The sequence below is a fragment of the Anomaloglossus baeobatrachus genome, chromosome 5, assembly GCF_048569485.1.
Source record: "Anomaloglossus baeobatrachus isolate aAnoBae1 chromosome 5, aAnoBae1.hap1, whole genome shotgun sequence".
NCBI lineage: Eukaryota > Metazoa > Chordata > Amphibia > Anura > Aromobatidae > Anomaloglossus > Anomaloglossus baeobatrachus.
Window position 1 is genome coordinate 329,437,866 of NC_134357.1, and position 14,551 is coordinate 329,452,416.

General features: G+C 46.7%; 1 protein-coding gene across 1 annotated transcript in view; it reads right to left on the minus strand.

The window, feature by feature from the left end:
- LOC142310070 (BPI fold-containing family B member 4-like) overlaps nt 1-14,551 on the minus strand; it is a 126,321-nt gene that overhangs the window by 72,266 nt on the left and 39,504 nt on the right. The window contains exon 2 of the mRNA XM_075347538.1: nt 11,516-11,990. Coding sequence (XP_075203653.1) covers nt 11,516-11,990 — 475 coding nt within the window. The remainder of the gene's footprint in view (nt 1-11,515; nt 11,991-14,551) is intronic.

A 14,551-nucleotide genomic window follows, 5' to 3' on the forward strand; every position in this document is an offset into this window, starting at 1 on the left:
GCATGTGTGATAGGATGTCCATGTCACATGTCCCTGCATTATAAAAACGAGTATCTGCCCGTCCGGACGCCATTATCTCTTCTGCGTCCTTGGTGTCAGACATCACTGGCGCAGCTCCGTCCTTTGTCCTATCGCCGATACTGGTGTATGCGCTCTATACACAGCGCTGGACAGCTTAAGGATAGCACTTTCTATCAGTCTTTTTAAGGGCTCGTACCGGCAGGGTCAGAGCCATAGGTGACAGGTCCTGAAAACAGAGACAGCGTCTGTGTAGCTAAGGTCAGGGATTTCCTCGCTGCATTTCCCCATTAGGAGAGAATAGAAAGGCAGGCTTCCTTTCCTCTACCCAGAGCCCCACAATCCTGGCACTGTACCCTCCTGTCCTCTGCACACTCCAACTCATTATAACTAAGCCATTATACTAGCAAACACTGAGTGTACCTAGTGGCATCCTAAACGTGGCTAGTGGACTTCTGTATAGTCCCAGTAGTGCACAGATATTTGCAGCACGTCTGCCTGCATTGCACACTCAAACTGATAGTTACTAAGCCATTATACTAGCAAACAGTCAGTGTACCTAGTGTCATCCTAAACGCGGCTGTTGGACTTCTGTATAGTCCCAGTAGTGCACAGATATTTGCAGCACGTCTGCCTGCATTGCACACTCAAACTGATAGTTACTAAGCCATTATACTAGCAAACACTGAGTGAACTTAGGGTCATCCTAAACGTGGCTGTTGGACTTCTGTATAGTCCCAGTAGTGCACAGATATTTGCAGCACGTCTGCCTGCATTGCACACTCAAACTGATAGTTACTAAGCCATTATACTAGCAATTTATGCTGCCAGTTTAAGGGCCGTAGTTGCATTGTCAGGGATAATTATTCTTTATTATTCTGCTGTTAATAAAGCTAGACCAACGCTGCAATCTACACCACCTCTCAATTTTTACTACCACATTTTCAGTGCACAATCTTGTCGCAATCAACATGAGTGGCAAAATGACAGATGCTGGTGGAAAGGGGAAGAGGCGTGGTGGAAAAGGAAAAAAAGGGTTTGTCCGTGGGGAAGGTGGCAAAGCTCCATTATCATCTGCTGAAGATAGACCATCTACCAGCAAAAGTAAGATGTCTACTACTTACCGTGGACAATCCGATGTGCTCCCTTTTTTACGGACACGAACAACAGGAACAAAGGGAGATGATGGCCAAAAAAGGAAAATGCTTGAATGGATCTCAAGTGGTCCAACAAGTGCCCTCTCAGCCACTTCAAGTACCGCATCCAAAAAACACCAGTCCTCTGAGTTGTCATCCCAATCAAACTTCCTTTCTCCCAGCTCTGAAGTCTCCATCAGCCCTGCACAGTATGGTGGAACTGAGATGGCTGAGTCTGCAGAGCTGTTCAGTTACACTATAGCCTGGGAATCAGGGGTCTGCTCCCAAGCTACAGTGAGTACAGACCAGGAAATGGTCTGCAGTGATGCCCAGAACCTTTGTGACTCTGATTCCGGCCGTGAGGACCAAGTTTCTGAGCATAATGTTGACCCTTTGTCACAAACTGTAACACCTGTGGTTATAGACAATGAGAAACATACTGATGAAGATGAGACGCAGATACCCGATTGGGATAACAACTTAAATATTCGGTCAGGGCAAGAAGAGGCTCGGTCTGAGGGGGAGGGGAGTGTAAACACAACAATTGATGATGAAGTTCTAGATCCCACCTACTGTCAACCCACAGTCAGGCACTCGAGGAGGTCAACAGAGGTGGTGGAGGAGGATGCAACTGATGACGAAGTTACCTTGCGCCTTCCTGGACAGAGTCGGAGTACTGGTAGCACGTCTACAACTGCATCCTCAGCCACCACTCTGCCTCTGAGCACTAGTCGGGGTGGATCAACAGGTCGCATGCCCTCTAAGCCTTGCCTAGCCTGGTCCTTTTTTGACATAGCAAAAGATCGCCCAAATTATGTGATCTGTAAAATTTGTCATGGTTCTCTTAGTAGAGGTCAAAACCTCAGCAGTTTGACAACTTCTTCCATGAATCGTCACATGAATAAATATCATATGTCCCGGTGGGAAGCTCACCGTGCTGCAATGCGGCCTAGCAGAGCGAACCATCCACCGCCTGCCCCTTCCAGTGCATCCGCGCGCTCTTCATCTTCTAGGACTGTGGGGACAGCTGTCACACCTGGTTTTCCACGCACAACTTCCACCACTGTAACCGCAACAGGCAGTTTGCTTGGTAGGTCGTCAGTTGGTTTGGAAGGGGAAACAAGCGTGTGTGTACAGCTCTCTCAGACATCGATAGCACCAACGTTGGATGAAGGCAACATCATGTCTCCGCCTGCACTTTCCTCACAAACCTGCATTTTTCCAGGGACACCCTACTCAACACCGTCTACACACAGCAGCCAGATCTCTGTCCCTCAGATGCGGTCAAATAAAAGGCCACTTCCTGCGACCCATGACAAAGCTAAGAGGTTGACTCTATCCCTCTGTAAGCTCTTGGCTACCGAAATGCTGCCTTTCCGCCTAGTGGACACACAGGATTTTAGAGACCTTATGTCTGTCGCTGTGCCCCAGTACCAGATGCCTAGTTGCCACTACTTCTCTAAGAAAGGTGTGCCCGCGCTACACCAGCATGTCGCACACAACATCACCGCTTCCTTGAGAAACTCTGTGTGTCAACGGGTGCATTTCACCACCGATACTTGGACCAGTAAGCATGGACAGGGACGTTACATGTCGCTGACTGGACACTGGGTAACTATGGTGATAGATGGTGAAGGGTCTGCTGCACAAGTCTTGCCGTCCCCACGACTTGTGTGTCAATCCTCTGTTTGTCCAAGTTCCGCCACTGCTTCTGCCTCCTCCACCTCATCTGGGTCTTCCACCTCTGCCCCAAGCCTGCCTGGTCATGCCACCAGCGTTCTCACTGCGCAGAAGGAATCACGCACCCCTCATTACTATGCTGGCAGCAGAGCGCAACGGCATCAGGCGGTCTTTAGCTTGACATGTCTTGGGAATAAGAGTCACACAGCTGAGGAGTTGTGGTCAGCTCTGCGGTCCGAGTTTAATAAATGGTTGTCTCCACTCAACCTGCAGCCTGGTAAGGCCGTGTGCAACAATGCTGCAAACCTGGGTGCGGCCCTTCGCCTGGGCAAGGTGACACACGTACCTTGTATGGCTCACGTGTTGAACCTTGTCGTCCAGCAATTTTTAACACACTATCCCGGCCTAGATGGCCTTCTGAACAGGGCACGAAAACTGTCTGCTCACTTCCACCGTTCAAGCGCCGCAGCTGAGCGACTTGCATCGCTCCAGAAGTCTTTCGGCCTGCCGATTCATCGCCTGAAATGCGATGTGGCGACACGCTGGAATTCGACTCTCCACATGTTACAGCGACTGTGGCAGCACCGTCGATCCCTGGTGCAATACGTCATGACATATAGCCTGGGCCAACGAGATGCAGAGGTGGGGAAGATCACCCTGATGGAGTGGTCTCAGATCAAGGACCTATGCACCCTTCTGCACAGTTTCGACATGGCGACGAATATGTTTAGCGCTGACAATGCCATTATCAGCATGACAATTCCAGTCATTTACATGCTGGAGCACACGCTAAACACTATTCGGAGTCAGGGGGTGGGACAACAGGAAGGGGAGGAACTACAGGAGAATTCATATGCGCAAGGGACAACAACATCACCAAGGTCCAGACGTTCATCATCACCAACGCAGCAGGCATGGGACCATGGGGGACAGGGATCAACAAGGGCGCATAGTAGCAGGCTAAATGTTGAGGAAGGTGCAGGAGAACATGAAGAAATGGAGGACGAACTGTCCATGGACATGGAAGACTCAGCAGATGAGGGAGACCTTGGTCAAATTTCAGTTGAAAGAGGTTGGGGGGAGATGTCAGAGGAAGAAAGAATGGTTAGCACCTCTATGCCACAAACACAGCGTGGACTTGGTCCGCATGGCTGCGCAAGACACATGAGTGCCTTCTTGTTGCACTACCTCCGACATGACCCTCGTATTGTCAAAATTAGAAGTGATGATGACTACTGGATTGCCACACTATTAGATCCCCGGTACAAGTCCAAATTTTGTGACATAATTCCAGCCATAGAAAGGGACGCACGTATGCAGGAGTATCAGCAGAAGCTGTTACTCGATCTTAGCTCGGCTTTTCCACCAAACAACCGTGCAGGTGCAGGGAGTGATTCTCCCAGTTGTAACTTGACAAACATGGGACGGTCTCGTCATCTTCAACAGTCTACCCGTACCAGTAGGACCGTATCTGGTGCTGGTAACAGCAATTTTATGGAATCTTTTCATAATTTTTTTAGACCCTCCTTTGCAAGGCCACCAGAGACAACAAGTCTGACACATAGTCAACGGCTGGAGAGGATGATACAGGAGTATCTCCAAATGAACATCGATGCCATGACTTTGCAAATGAAGCCTTGCTCCTTTTGGGCTTCAAATCTAGAAAAATGGCCAGAGCTCTCCAGTTACGCCTTGGAGATTTTGTCGTGTCCAGCTGCCAGCGTTGTCTCTGAACGTGTCTTCAGTGCTGCTGGGTGTGTGCTGACAGATAAGCGCACGCGTCTGTCCAGTGACAATGTGGACAGACTGACGTTCATCAAAATGAACAAGTCATGGATCCAGAAGGAATTTACTACCCCTGTGTCATCCTGGGGAGAGTAAATGCTTGTGGATTTGGAATGTGCTTGATGCAAATCAAAACATCCTGTTTGCAACTAGGGCACAAGTGCTGCCACTGATAAGGTGTCTGCGTGGGGCCCAATTTTTGGAAAAAAGGGAGGCTCCGCTTGGAGTAACCCTTGCTTACATTGTTTTTAAAAGAAGCCAAGATGAACAGAGCTGGGATCAGGAAAGACTTTGCTACCAACCCCGGTGTCATCCTGGGGACGGTTAAGAATAGCGTATTTTTGAATGTGCTTGATGCAAATCTAGCTGTGAAGTGTACAACTAGGGCACAAGTGCTGCCACTGAATGGGTGGGTGTGTGTGTGGCCCAATTTTTGGAAAAAAGGGAGACTTCGCTTGGAGTAACCCTTGCTTACATTGTTTTTAAAAGAAGCCAAGATGAACAAGTCATGGTTCAGCAAAGACTTTGCTACCTACCCCGGTGTTATCCTGGGGACGGATAAGAACGGCGTATTTTGGAACGTGCTTGATGCAAATCTAGCTGTGAATTGTACAACTGGGGCACAACTACTGCCACTGAAGGGGTGGGTGTGTGTGGAGCCCAATTTTTGGAAAAAAGGAAGACTCCGCTTGGAGTAACCCTTGCTTACATTGTTTTTAAAAGAAGCCAAGATGAACAAGTCATGGTTCAGCAAAGACTTTGCTACCTACCCCGGTGTCGTCCTGGGGACGGTTAAGAATAGCGTATTTTTGAATGTGCTTGATGCAAATCAAAACATCCTGTTTGCAACTAGGGCACAAGTGCTGCCACTGATAAGGTGTCTGTGTGGGGCCCAATTTTTGGAAAAAAGGGAGGCTCCGCTTGGAATAACCCTTGCTTACATTGTTTTTAAAAGAAGCCAAGATGAACAAGTCATGGTTCAGCAAAGACTTTGCTACCTACCCCGGTGTCATCCTGGGGACGGTTAAGAATAGCGTATTTTTGAATGTGCTTGATGCAAATCAAAACATCCTGTTTGCAACTAGGGCACAAGTGCTGCCACTGATAAGGTGTCTGTGTGGGGCCCAATTTTTGGAAAAAAGGGAGGCTCCGCTTGGAATAACCCTTGCTTACATTGTTTTTAAAAGAAGCCAAGATGAACAAGTCATGGTTCAGCAAAGACTTTGCTACCTACCCCGGTGTCATCCTGGGGACGGTTAAGAATAGCGTATTTTTGAATGTGCTTGATGCAAATCTAGCTGTGAATTGTACAACTGGGGCACAACTGCTGCCACTGAAGGGGTGGGTGTGTGTGGGGCCCAATTTTTGGAAAAAAAGGGAGACTCCGCTTTGAGTCACCTTGCGGTGTTTTACATGATTTTAGAAGGGCGTGCCATGCCTATATCTGTGTGTCCTCCTCTTTTTCCTTGTTCAGCTCTTTTGTTTTCGCATGAGTATATGTCCTTGTCACTTTCCCATGTGTTTGTGTTGTGTTGTGAGTTGTTTGTCACCCTTTGGACACCTTTGAGGGTGTTTTCTAGGTGTTTTTATGTGTTTGTGATTGCCTGCCATTGTTTCCTATGCAGTTCGAGTTCGGTTCGTCGAACGTTCGACGAGCCGAACTCGAACGGGACGTCCGTTCGGCGAACCGACCTCGAGCCGAACCGCGACCGGTTCGCTCATCTCTATTTATGAAGTGTATTGCCTGCTTCCCTTTGTACTTAAGTTTGATCCCAAGTAAAGAGAACTTTGTTGTTGCCATCCTGCCTGAATTCTTCAACACAGAGGCAAAGAAGCCTGGCACCATATATAGCATGGCCAGCCTCAATATGAAGGTTTCCACAACAAGCACAACATCATGATTCACCCCCACACCAAATTCCCAATTTCCTGTAGCATGCTGGGGTAATACAAAAGCAGTATTTGCTGATGGCTACTGCCAAGTGCCATGTTACACCCCCACAATAGTATTGACAAACAGTCTGCTCTCCTCACTGCAAAGTGATGTCATGAGAACTGAAATCTGTTATCACACTCAGGTCTGCTGTGCAACAGCACGTCATCTGTCTACAATGAGGATAGCAGACTGTTTGTCAATGTGAAGCCATGTTCTGCTCTCCCCAGTGTGTTGCTTCTCGCTTATGATTGCTCAATGTCAGAAAGAAGAAGAAGTGCCCCATGAAATCTCTTTGGTAATACCTACTAGAGCTTAAAAATAAATTTAAGTACCAAATACTTTGATTGCTAATATCTCTGCTAGGTAGAGGCAAAATCATTTTCAAAAATTATTCTGCTCTGCAGAGCCTGTTATATTGTGTTCTGTGCAACATGAAAAATTGGTCAGCAGTCCTATATAAAGGGAATCTGTCACCAGGTTTTTGGTACCTCATCTGGATACTGTAAGCATAATGTAGGAAACGAGACACAGAATCCAACAATGTACCACTTAGTTTACTGGGTACAGCAATTGTTACGCAATCAGAGTTCTTAGATTTGTATGTAGCATAGCTCAAAAAGATAACCCCGCCCACACCAGGTTCTCTATGTACATTATCTATTAATAGTGAGCTGCTTATCTGAGGAGGGGGCATGGTCAAGGAAAAGCTCAGGAGCCCATCAGTCTAATCAGTCATATTCATGTGGTGATAAAATCTTCATTGTAATTAAACAACAGTATTTTAACCCCTACATCATGCTGTCATCTGATTACATAGCAAAAACTTGCTGACAGATTCTCTTTAAGACTGCAGAAATGTGGTTTTCAATAAGATAGCAAATATTAATTGGTTTAATGATGAGGGCCTCATAATTATTTTGCTATTTATGAGAGCTAGAATAAAAAATAGTTTTTATTCAGCTGCTCTTCATGTAATTTTGATTCTGGGGGCACATTTCAATGATAGTATGCAATCCTTGATGTCACTAATATACAAAGATATTCAAAACTAATGATCTCTATTATGCCATATGCTTTTGACCTAAGAGCCATGTGTGGAACATTGTAACTAAAGTGATGATCCTGATTAATACCAATGATTGCAAATTTTGGCTTAAGGTCCAGTCACACTAAACAACTTACCAGCGATCCCAACAATGATAGGGATCGCTGGTAAGTTGCTAGGAGGTTGCTGGTGAGATGTCACACTGCGACGCTCCAGCGATCCCACCAGCAACCTGACCTGGCAGGGATCGCTGGAGCGTCGCTACACGAGTTGCTGGTGAGCTCACGAGCAACCAGTGACCAGCCCCCAGCGCCGCGTGGAAGATGCTGCGCTTGGTAACTAAGGTAAATATCGGGTAACCAACCCGATATTTACCTTGGTTACCAGCGCACGCAGCTACACGTGCAGAGAGCAGGGAGCAGCGCACACTGAGCGCTGGCTCCCTGCTCTCCTAGTTACAGCACACATCGGGTTAATTACCCGATGTGTGCTGCAGCTAAATGTGCACAGAGCAGGGAGCAGCGCACACCGGGTGCAGCTGCACAGGGTACATATATAGGGTATAGAGTACAGGGTGCAGCTGCACAGAGCAGGGAGCAGCGCACACCGCTTAGCGCTGGCTCCTTGCTCTCCTAGTTACAGCACACATCGGGTTAATTACCCGATGTGTACTGCAGCTAAATGTGCACAGAGCAGGGAGCAGCGCACAATGCTTAGCGCTGGCTCCCTGCTCTCCTAGCTACAGCTCACATCGGGTTAATTAACCCGATGTGTCCTGCAGCTACATGTGCACAGAGCAGGAGCCGGCACTGACAGTGAGAGCGGCGGAGGCTGGTAACAAAGGTAAATATCGGGTAACCAAGGACAGGGCTTCTTGGTTACCCGATGTTTACTGTGGTTACCAGCCTCCGCAGAAGCCGGCTCCTGCTGCCTGCACATTCAGTTGTTGCTCTGTTGCTGTCACACACAGCGATGTGTGCTTCACAGCGGGACAGCAACAACTAAAAAATGGCCCAGGACATTCAGCAACAACCAACGACCTCACAGCAGGGGCCAGGTTGTTGCTGGATGTCACACTAAGCAACATCACTAGCAACATCGCTGCTACGTCACAAAAGTTGTTCGTTAGCAGCGATATTGCTTAGTGTGACGGGGCCTTTACGGTTGTTGTTCTTTAGTTTGATCAGTATTTCACCTGGTGGGTTTTTCTTTATAACTGCTCTTTTAAAGCCAATATTGAAGGATCTGTGCAATACATGAGCTACTGTATATGCCTGAGCTGCTATTAATGCATGTATATCAGGGTTTTGTGCAATAAACTAATAATATACTAGGAGCGTAAATTAATACTGGGCCCCTTGGCTCTTTGATTTTATGAATGGTTTTACATTGACTACATAAATAGAAGGGCTGCACACCAGCGACAGTGCAAAGGGAATAAATGTAAAGCAGAAACTGCTATGTGAATACTGTCATGAAAAATACAATAGCGATATGTAAAAATGAAAATATGACAATGTTATCTGCACAACTGCTATAAACTTTAAGAATAAAGAGAAATTTAGCTATTGAATTGATCAATACAACAGAGCCCCAACACCTCGTCAAGGTATTCTCTTACATTGGGGTCCCTAGCTAACGTGTGTCCTCTCTTGCAGTTGGGGCTCTGTTGTATTGATTTTAATTACTATGGAGCACTACAGGTAGTAGTCATTATTGTTATGGTCATTTTTTTTTTTTTAATAAAGGTTCAGTTGTATGGATTTATCCCTTTTTCATTGAAGCTTATACAGTGTACCACAAAAGTGAGTACACCGTTCACATTTTTTTAAATATTTTATTGTATCGTTTCATGGGACAACAATGGAGATATGACACTTTGATACGACATAAAGTAGTCCGTGTACAGCTTGCATAACAGTGTAAATTTATGTGTGCCCTCTAAATAACTCAACACACGTCCATTTTAATATCTAAACCACTGCCAAGAAAAGTGAGTACACAACTATGTGAAAATGGCTAAATTGTGCCTAGTTAGCATTTTCCCTGTGCCATGTGACTCATTAGTGTTACAAGGTCTAAAGTATGAATGAGGAACAGGTGTATTAAATTTGGTGTTATCACTAACACACTCTCTCAAACAGGTCACTGGAACATCAACATGGCACCTCATGGCAAAGAATTCTCTGAGGATCTGAAAAAAGAATTATTGCTCTACATAAAGATAGCTTAGGCTATAAGATTACGAACACCTTGAAATTGAGCTCCAGCACAGCGATCAAGACCATACTGCAGTTTAACAAGACAGGTTCCACTCAGAAAAGTCCTTGCCATGATTGACCAAAGAGGTTGAGTGCACGTGCTCAGCATAATATCCATAGGTTATCTTTTCAAAATTGACGTATGAGTGCTGCCAGCAATGCTGCAGAGGTTAAAGGGGTGGTGGGTCAGCCTGTCAGTACTCATACACCAAACAATGCATCAAATTGGTCTGCATGGCTGTCATCCCAGAAGGAAGCCTCTTCTAAAGATTATATAAAAGAAGTCTGCAAACAGTTTGCTAAGACAAAGCAGACTATAGACATGAATTACTGGTACCATGTCAAATTGTCTGAAACCAAGATAAAATTATATGTTCCAGATGGTGTTAATCATGTGTGTCGGCAACTAGGTGAGGACTACAAAGACAAGTATACACTCCCTACAGTCAAGCATGGCAGTGGGAGTATCAGTTTTGGGCTACATGAGTGCTGCCAGCTGTGGAGAGACACAGTACAATAAGACACAGTTCATTAAGAAAACCATGAATGCCAACATTTACTGTGACATACTGAAGCAGAGCATGATATCCTCCCTTTTTAAACTGAACAGCAGGCCAGTATTCCTACTTGATAATGACCCCTAATACATCTTAAAAAACAACCTCTACCTTGCTAAAGACACTGAAAGTAAGGTGCTGGACTGGCCAAGCATGTCTCAAGACATAAACCCTTATGGAGCATCAGTGGATCATTCTCTAATGAAAGGTGGATCAGTGCAAGATCTCTAAAGCCTGCTTTACACGTTGCAATTTCGCATACGATATCGTATGCGATTTGCAACGCCCCCATCGTATGTGCGGCACGTTCAATTTGTTGAACGTGCCGCACATACGATTAACCCCCGTCACACATACTTTCCTTCCATACGACCTTGATGTTGGCGGCGAACGTCCACATCCTGGAGCGGGAGGGACGTTTGACGTCACGCGGCAGGCGGCCAATAGAAGCAGAGGGGCGGAGCTGAGCAGGACGTAAACATCCCGCCCACCTCCTTCCTTCCGCATTGTGGGCCGGGAGCCGCAGGAGGCAGGTGAGATCTGTTCATCGTACCCGGGGTGTCACACACTGCGATGTGTGCTACCCCGGGTACGATGAACAATCTGACGTTCAATTCGTCAGGAATGAACGACGTGCATGCGATGAACGGTTTTTCGTTCAATCACAATTGCACGTCGCTGTCACACGCTACAACATACCTTATGGTGCCGGGTGTGCGTCACAAGAGAATTAAGGGAGTGCTTGAAAATAATGGTGCCCACACTAAATATTAACACTCCGAGAACAATTTGTCCACCATTTGTACTCACTTTTTGTTGACAGCCGTTTTGACATTAATGGATGTGTGCTAATTTAGAGGGCACTACAAATTTACACTGTTATACAAGCTTCACACTGACTACTTTACATTGTATCAAAGTGTCATGTCTTCATTGTTGTCCCATGAAAATCTATAATAAAATGATATAAAAAAAAAGTGACGGGTGTACTCACTTTTGTGATATACTGTACATCTTGTATTATATTTGAGTATTTTTTCAGATAATTTCTTATATAAATATGACTGGAGACACAACATGAATAGTATATAGCTTACCCAGTTATCCCCTGTATTGTACCTAGAAGTCCTCCATTGCCAAGTATTCCAAGAAGTCCTCCGCCTCCAAGCAATCCACCAAGCAAACCACCATTTCCTAGGATGCCACCATTAATATGAGGATTGGTGTGACCAGGAGGATCACCACCCCCACCACCACCAAGAAGGCCTCCAAGTAGTCCACCACCACCAGAGCCTCCAAGAATACCACCAAGCAGGCCACCACCACCACCTCCACCAAGAAGACCACCAAGAAGGCCGCCTCCACCACCCTCTCCTCCACCAAGTACACCACCTAATAAACCACCACCATTTCCACCTCCCAGGACACCACCCAAAAGGCCTCCACCACCTCCACCTCCTCCACCAAGAAGCCCACCAAGCAAACCACCAACAAGGTCACCACCGCCACTACCCATAGCTGCCATATTCAAATTGTTCTGCGATTGTCTTCCTTTCATTTGGCCTGAGACAGCTGTGAATAAAAAACATGTATGTCTTATATTTTATTCCAGTATATTTTTTGCATCATCTTTACATTAGTTTATTAGTTTTACAAGGGGTTGTCTGCTATAGACAATACCCTTTTCTTTAAAAAAAAAAGTTCATTTAATAACATGAATAGAATGACTCAATGGTGACTTCAACAGTAGTGATGGGCGGACTAGAAACTGGGACCAACGGACTTAACCGGATTTAAAAAAAAAAAAAAATCTGGTTCCGGCCCGGAATTAATCCCAGTTATCTGTCCAGATGCTGGTCTCATAAGTCTATGGGGAAAAGAAACCAGTGATTTAAAATGGTGGTAGAAGGGATAGGGGAATAGGAGCAAGCGGGCTATACTTACCAATGGTCAGAGTGGCTGTAACTGCTCCTGCGGCCACTCTTTGGCTTCCGAGGCCGCGCATTAGCGTTCATGCATATGCACTGCTTTCCCTTTCCACCGTCGTCTGCGATTGGTTGAAGTCAGACATGTCCCCACACTGAGTGACAGCATGTCTGATGCTTCCAATCACAGACCTGGTATTAGCTACGGTCACTCAGGTTAGTTGCGGTCACACCTGGAGGTTCCCACGGTCCTTCATCTGTGACTGCAGCTAACCTTACCGCAGGTCACTGAGTTTAATGAAATACCCTGAGGTCAGGTTACCTGTGGTCACAGGTGGAGGACTGTGGGAATCTCCTGGTGTGACTAACCTGAGTGACGTCACCATTGATCGCGGCTCAGTTTCTGCCTGCAGTTACAGAGTGCGGACATGTTCTTTGGCCGTGCGCTGTAATTTCACAGGACCTGCAGGGGTGTTTTGGGGTTAATAAATTGGTGAAAGAGAGTGCTTATTTGTCTATTGTTCCAAATAAAAGATTTTTTTGGTGTTTGTGTTTATTTCTGTCACTTACATATTAGTAATGGGGTCTCATATACGTCTCTTATTACTAATCTAGGGCTTAGTGGCAGCTGTGGGCTGCTATTAACTAATTATTACCACAATTGGCATTGCACTAGGTCAATCGGCAAGAGTCGGGTAAAGTGCTGGGGTTGTCGACTGTTTTTTAAAATCATTTATTTAAATAGTTTTTTTTATTTTTTATTTTTTTAAAAAAACACATGCGGTTCCTCTTATTTTGATACACAGACAAGATAAGCACATTACTGGGGGCTGCAACCTGTATTATCTGTGCTGGATATCATAATATGGGGGGACTCCAAGCCAATTATTTTATTTATTTATTTTTACTAAAACGATAGACCTGTAGACCAGCATCTGCGATTGGAAGTGTCAGACACTCTGTTATTCAGCGTGGGGGCATGTCTGATTACAACCTATCACAGATGCCAGTGGGTGGGGAAAGCAGTGCATATGGTTGAAGGTTAATGTGCGGTCCCAGAGCCTCGGTAAGTATGAAGCGCAGCTTGCTTTATCATTTTCTTAATTTTTTTATTACTCAAGTGTCGTATCCGCATCATTAGCAGGAATTCTCTGAGAATTCCAGGCCTGGAACTCGGGTATGTCTGTAGCCGCATGGATCTGTGATGCCCTGGACTAGCCAGGTAGTCACAGATAGCGCCCTGCACAACACCAGTCCCTCACAAGGTAACACCAGCCAACCACATTAAACCCTAGTCACCTCCCTCAGTGCTTGATGGACACACCAGGGGGCGGAGCCAGGCGGTTTGCCACACCCACCGAGCAGTCCAGAGGGCCTGAGGCAGGAAAACAGTGAGTCAGTTGTCAGTCAGTAGTCAGTGAGTAGTGAGGTCAGTTGTCAGTCAGTTGACAGCAGAGAGGAGTTTGAGACTGGAGTAGAGGAGGTCAGGCCTGTGGTACAGGCCTGTGACAGACTGACAGGTGCCAGAGTCGGAGCCCTGGTACCTTGGCTAGGAGGCAGACGGTGGCCTAGCCTGCAGGAGCCGGGAAGACGGCTCGGTGGAACCGTGGTGGACCAGGACAGGGTAGTGGCCCGCCGGTACCAACCCGGGGAACCGACTCGGAAACCGGAGCACACAGGGGAGTACTCAGACCCTGAAATGAGGTCCAGAAGCCACTGGACTGAGTTAATCAACTATTTGTGGTTTGGACTTTAGGTCCTTTCCCACCCAAGTCCCAACTGAAGACAACAGTCCACTGAGGGGGATAGAAAGCCACCGCACAGGCAGAGAGATCCCACGGGCCAGCGTCTGCGGGCAAACGGGCTCCTCCGACATATACAAAGCCGGGGAGCGAACTCCCATCGCTGAAGCACAGGCAGTCTACACATACATTACACGGTGCAGCAGAAAGGCAAAGACTACCGAACCGGGTGGGGGACCAGACGCAGCCGGCTGCGGGCACCGACCACCATCAACTTTGTTTACCAGAGACTTGTGTGTGTCAATAACAGTGAGTACAACAGTGCCATCCGGCCGCGCACCTCCCTGCATTGCCCAGCTACTCTCCCCAATGGATCCCAGGGCCATCATCCCTGCCCACGGAGGGGTTAACATCTTGCTGCATAACCATCTCCCCTGGGTGCCCCATAACTGCGGCGGTGGTGTCT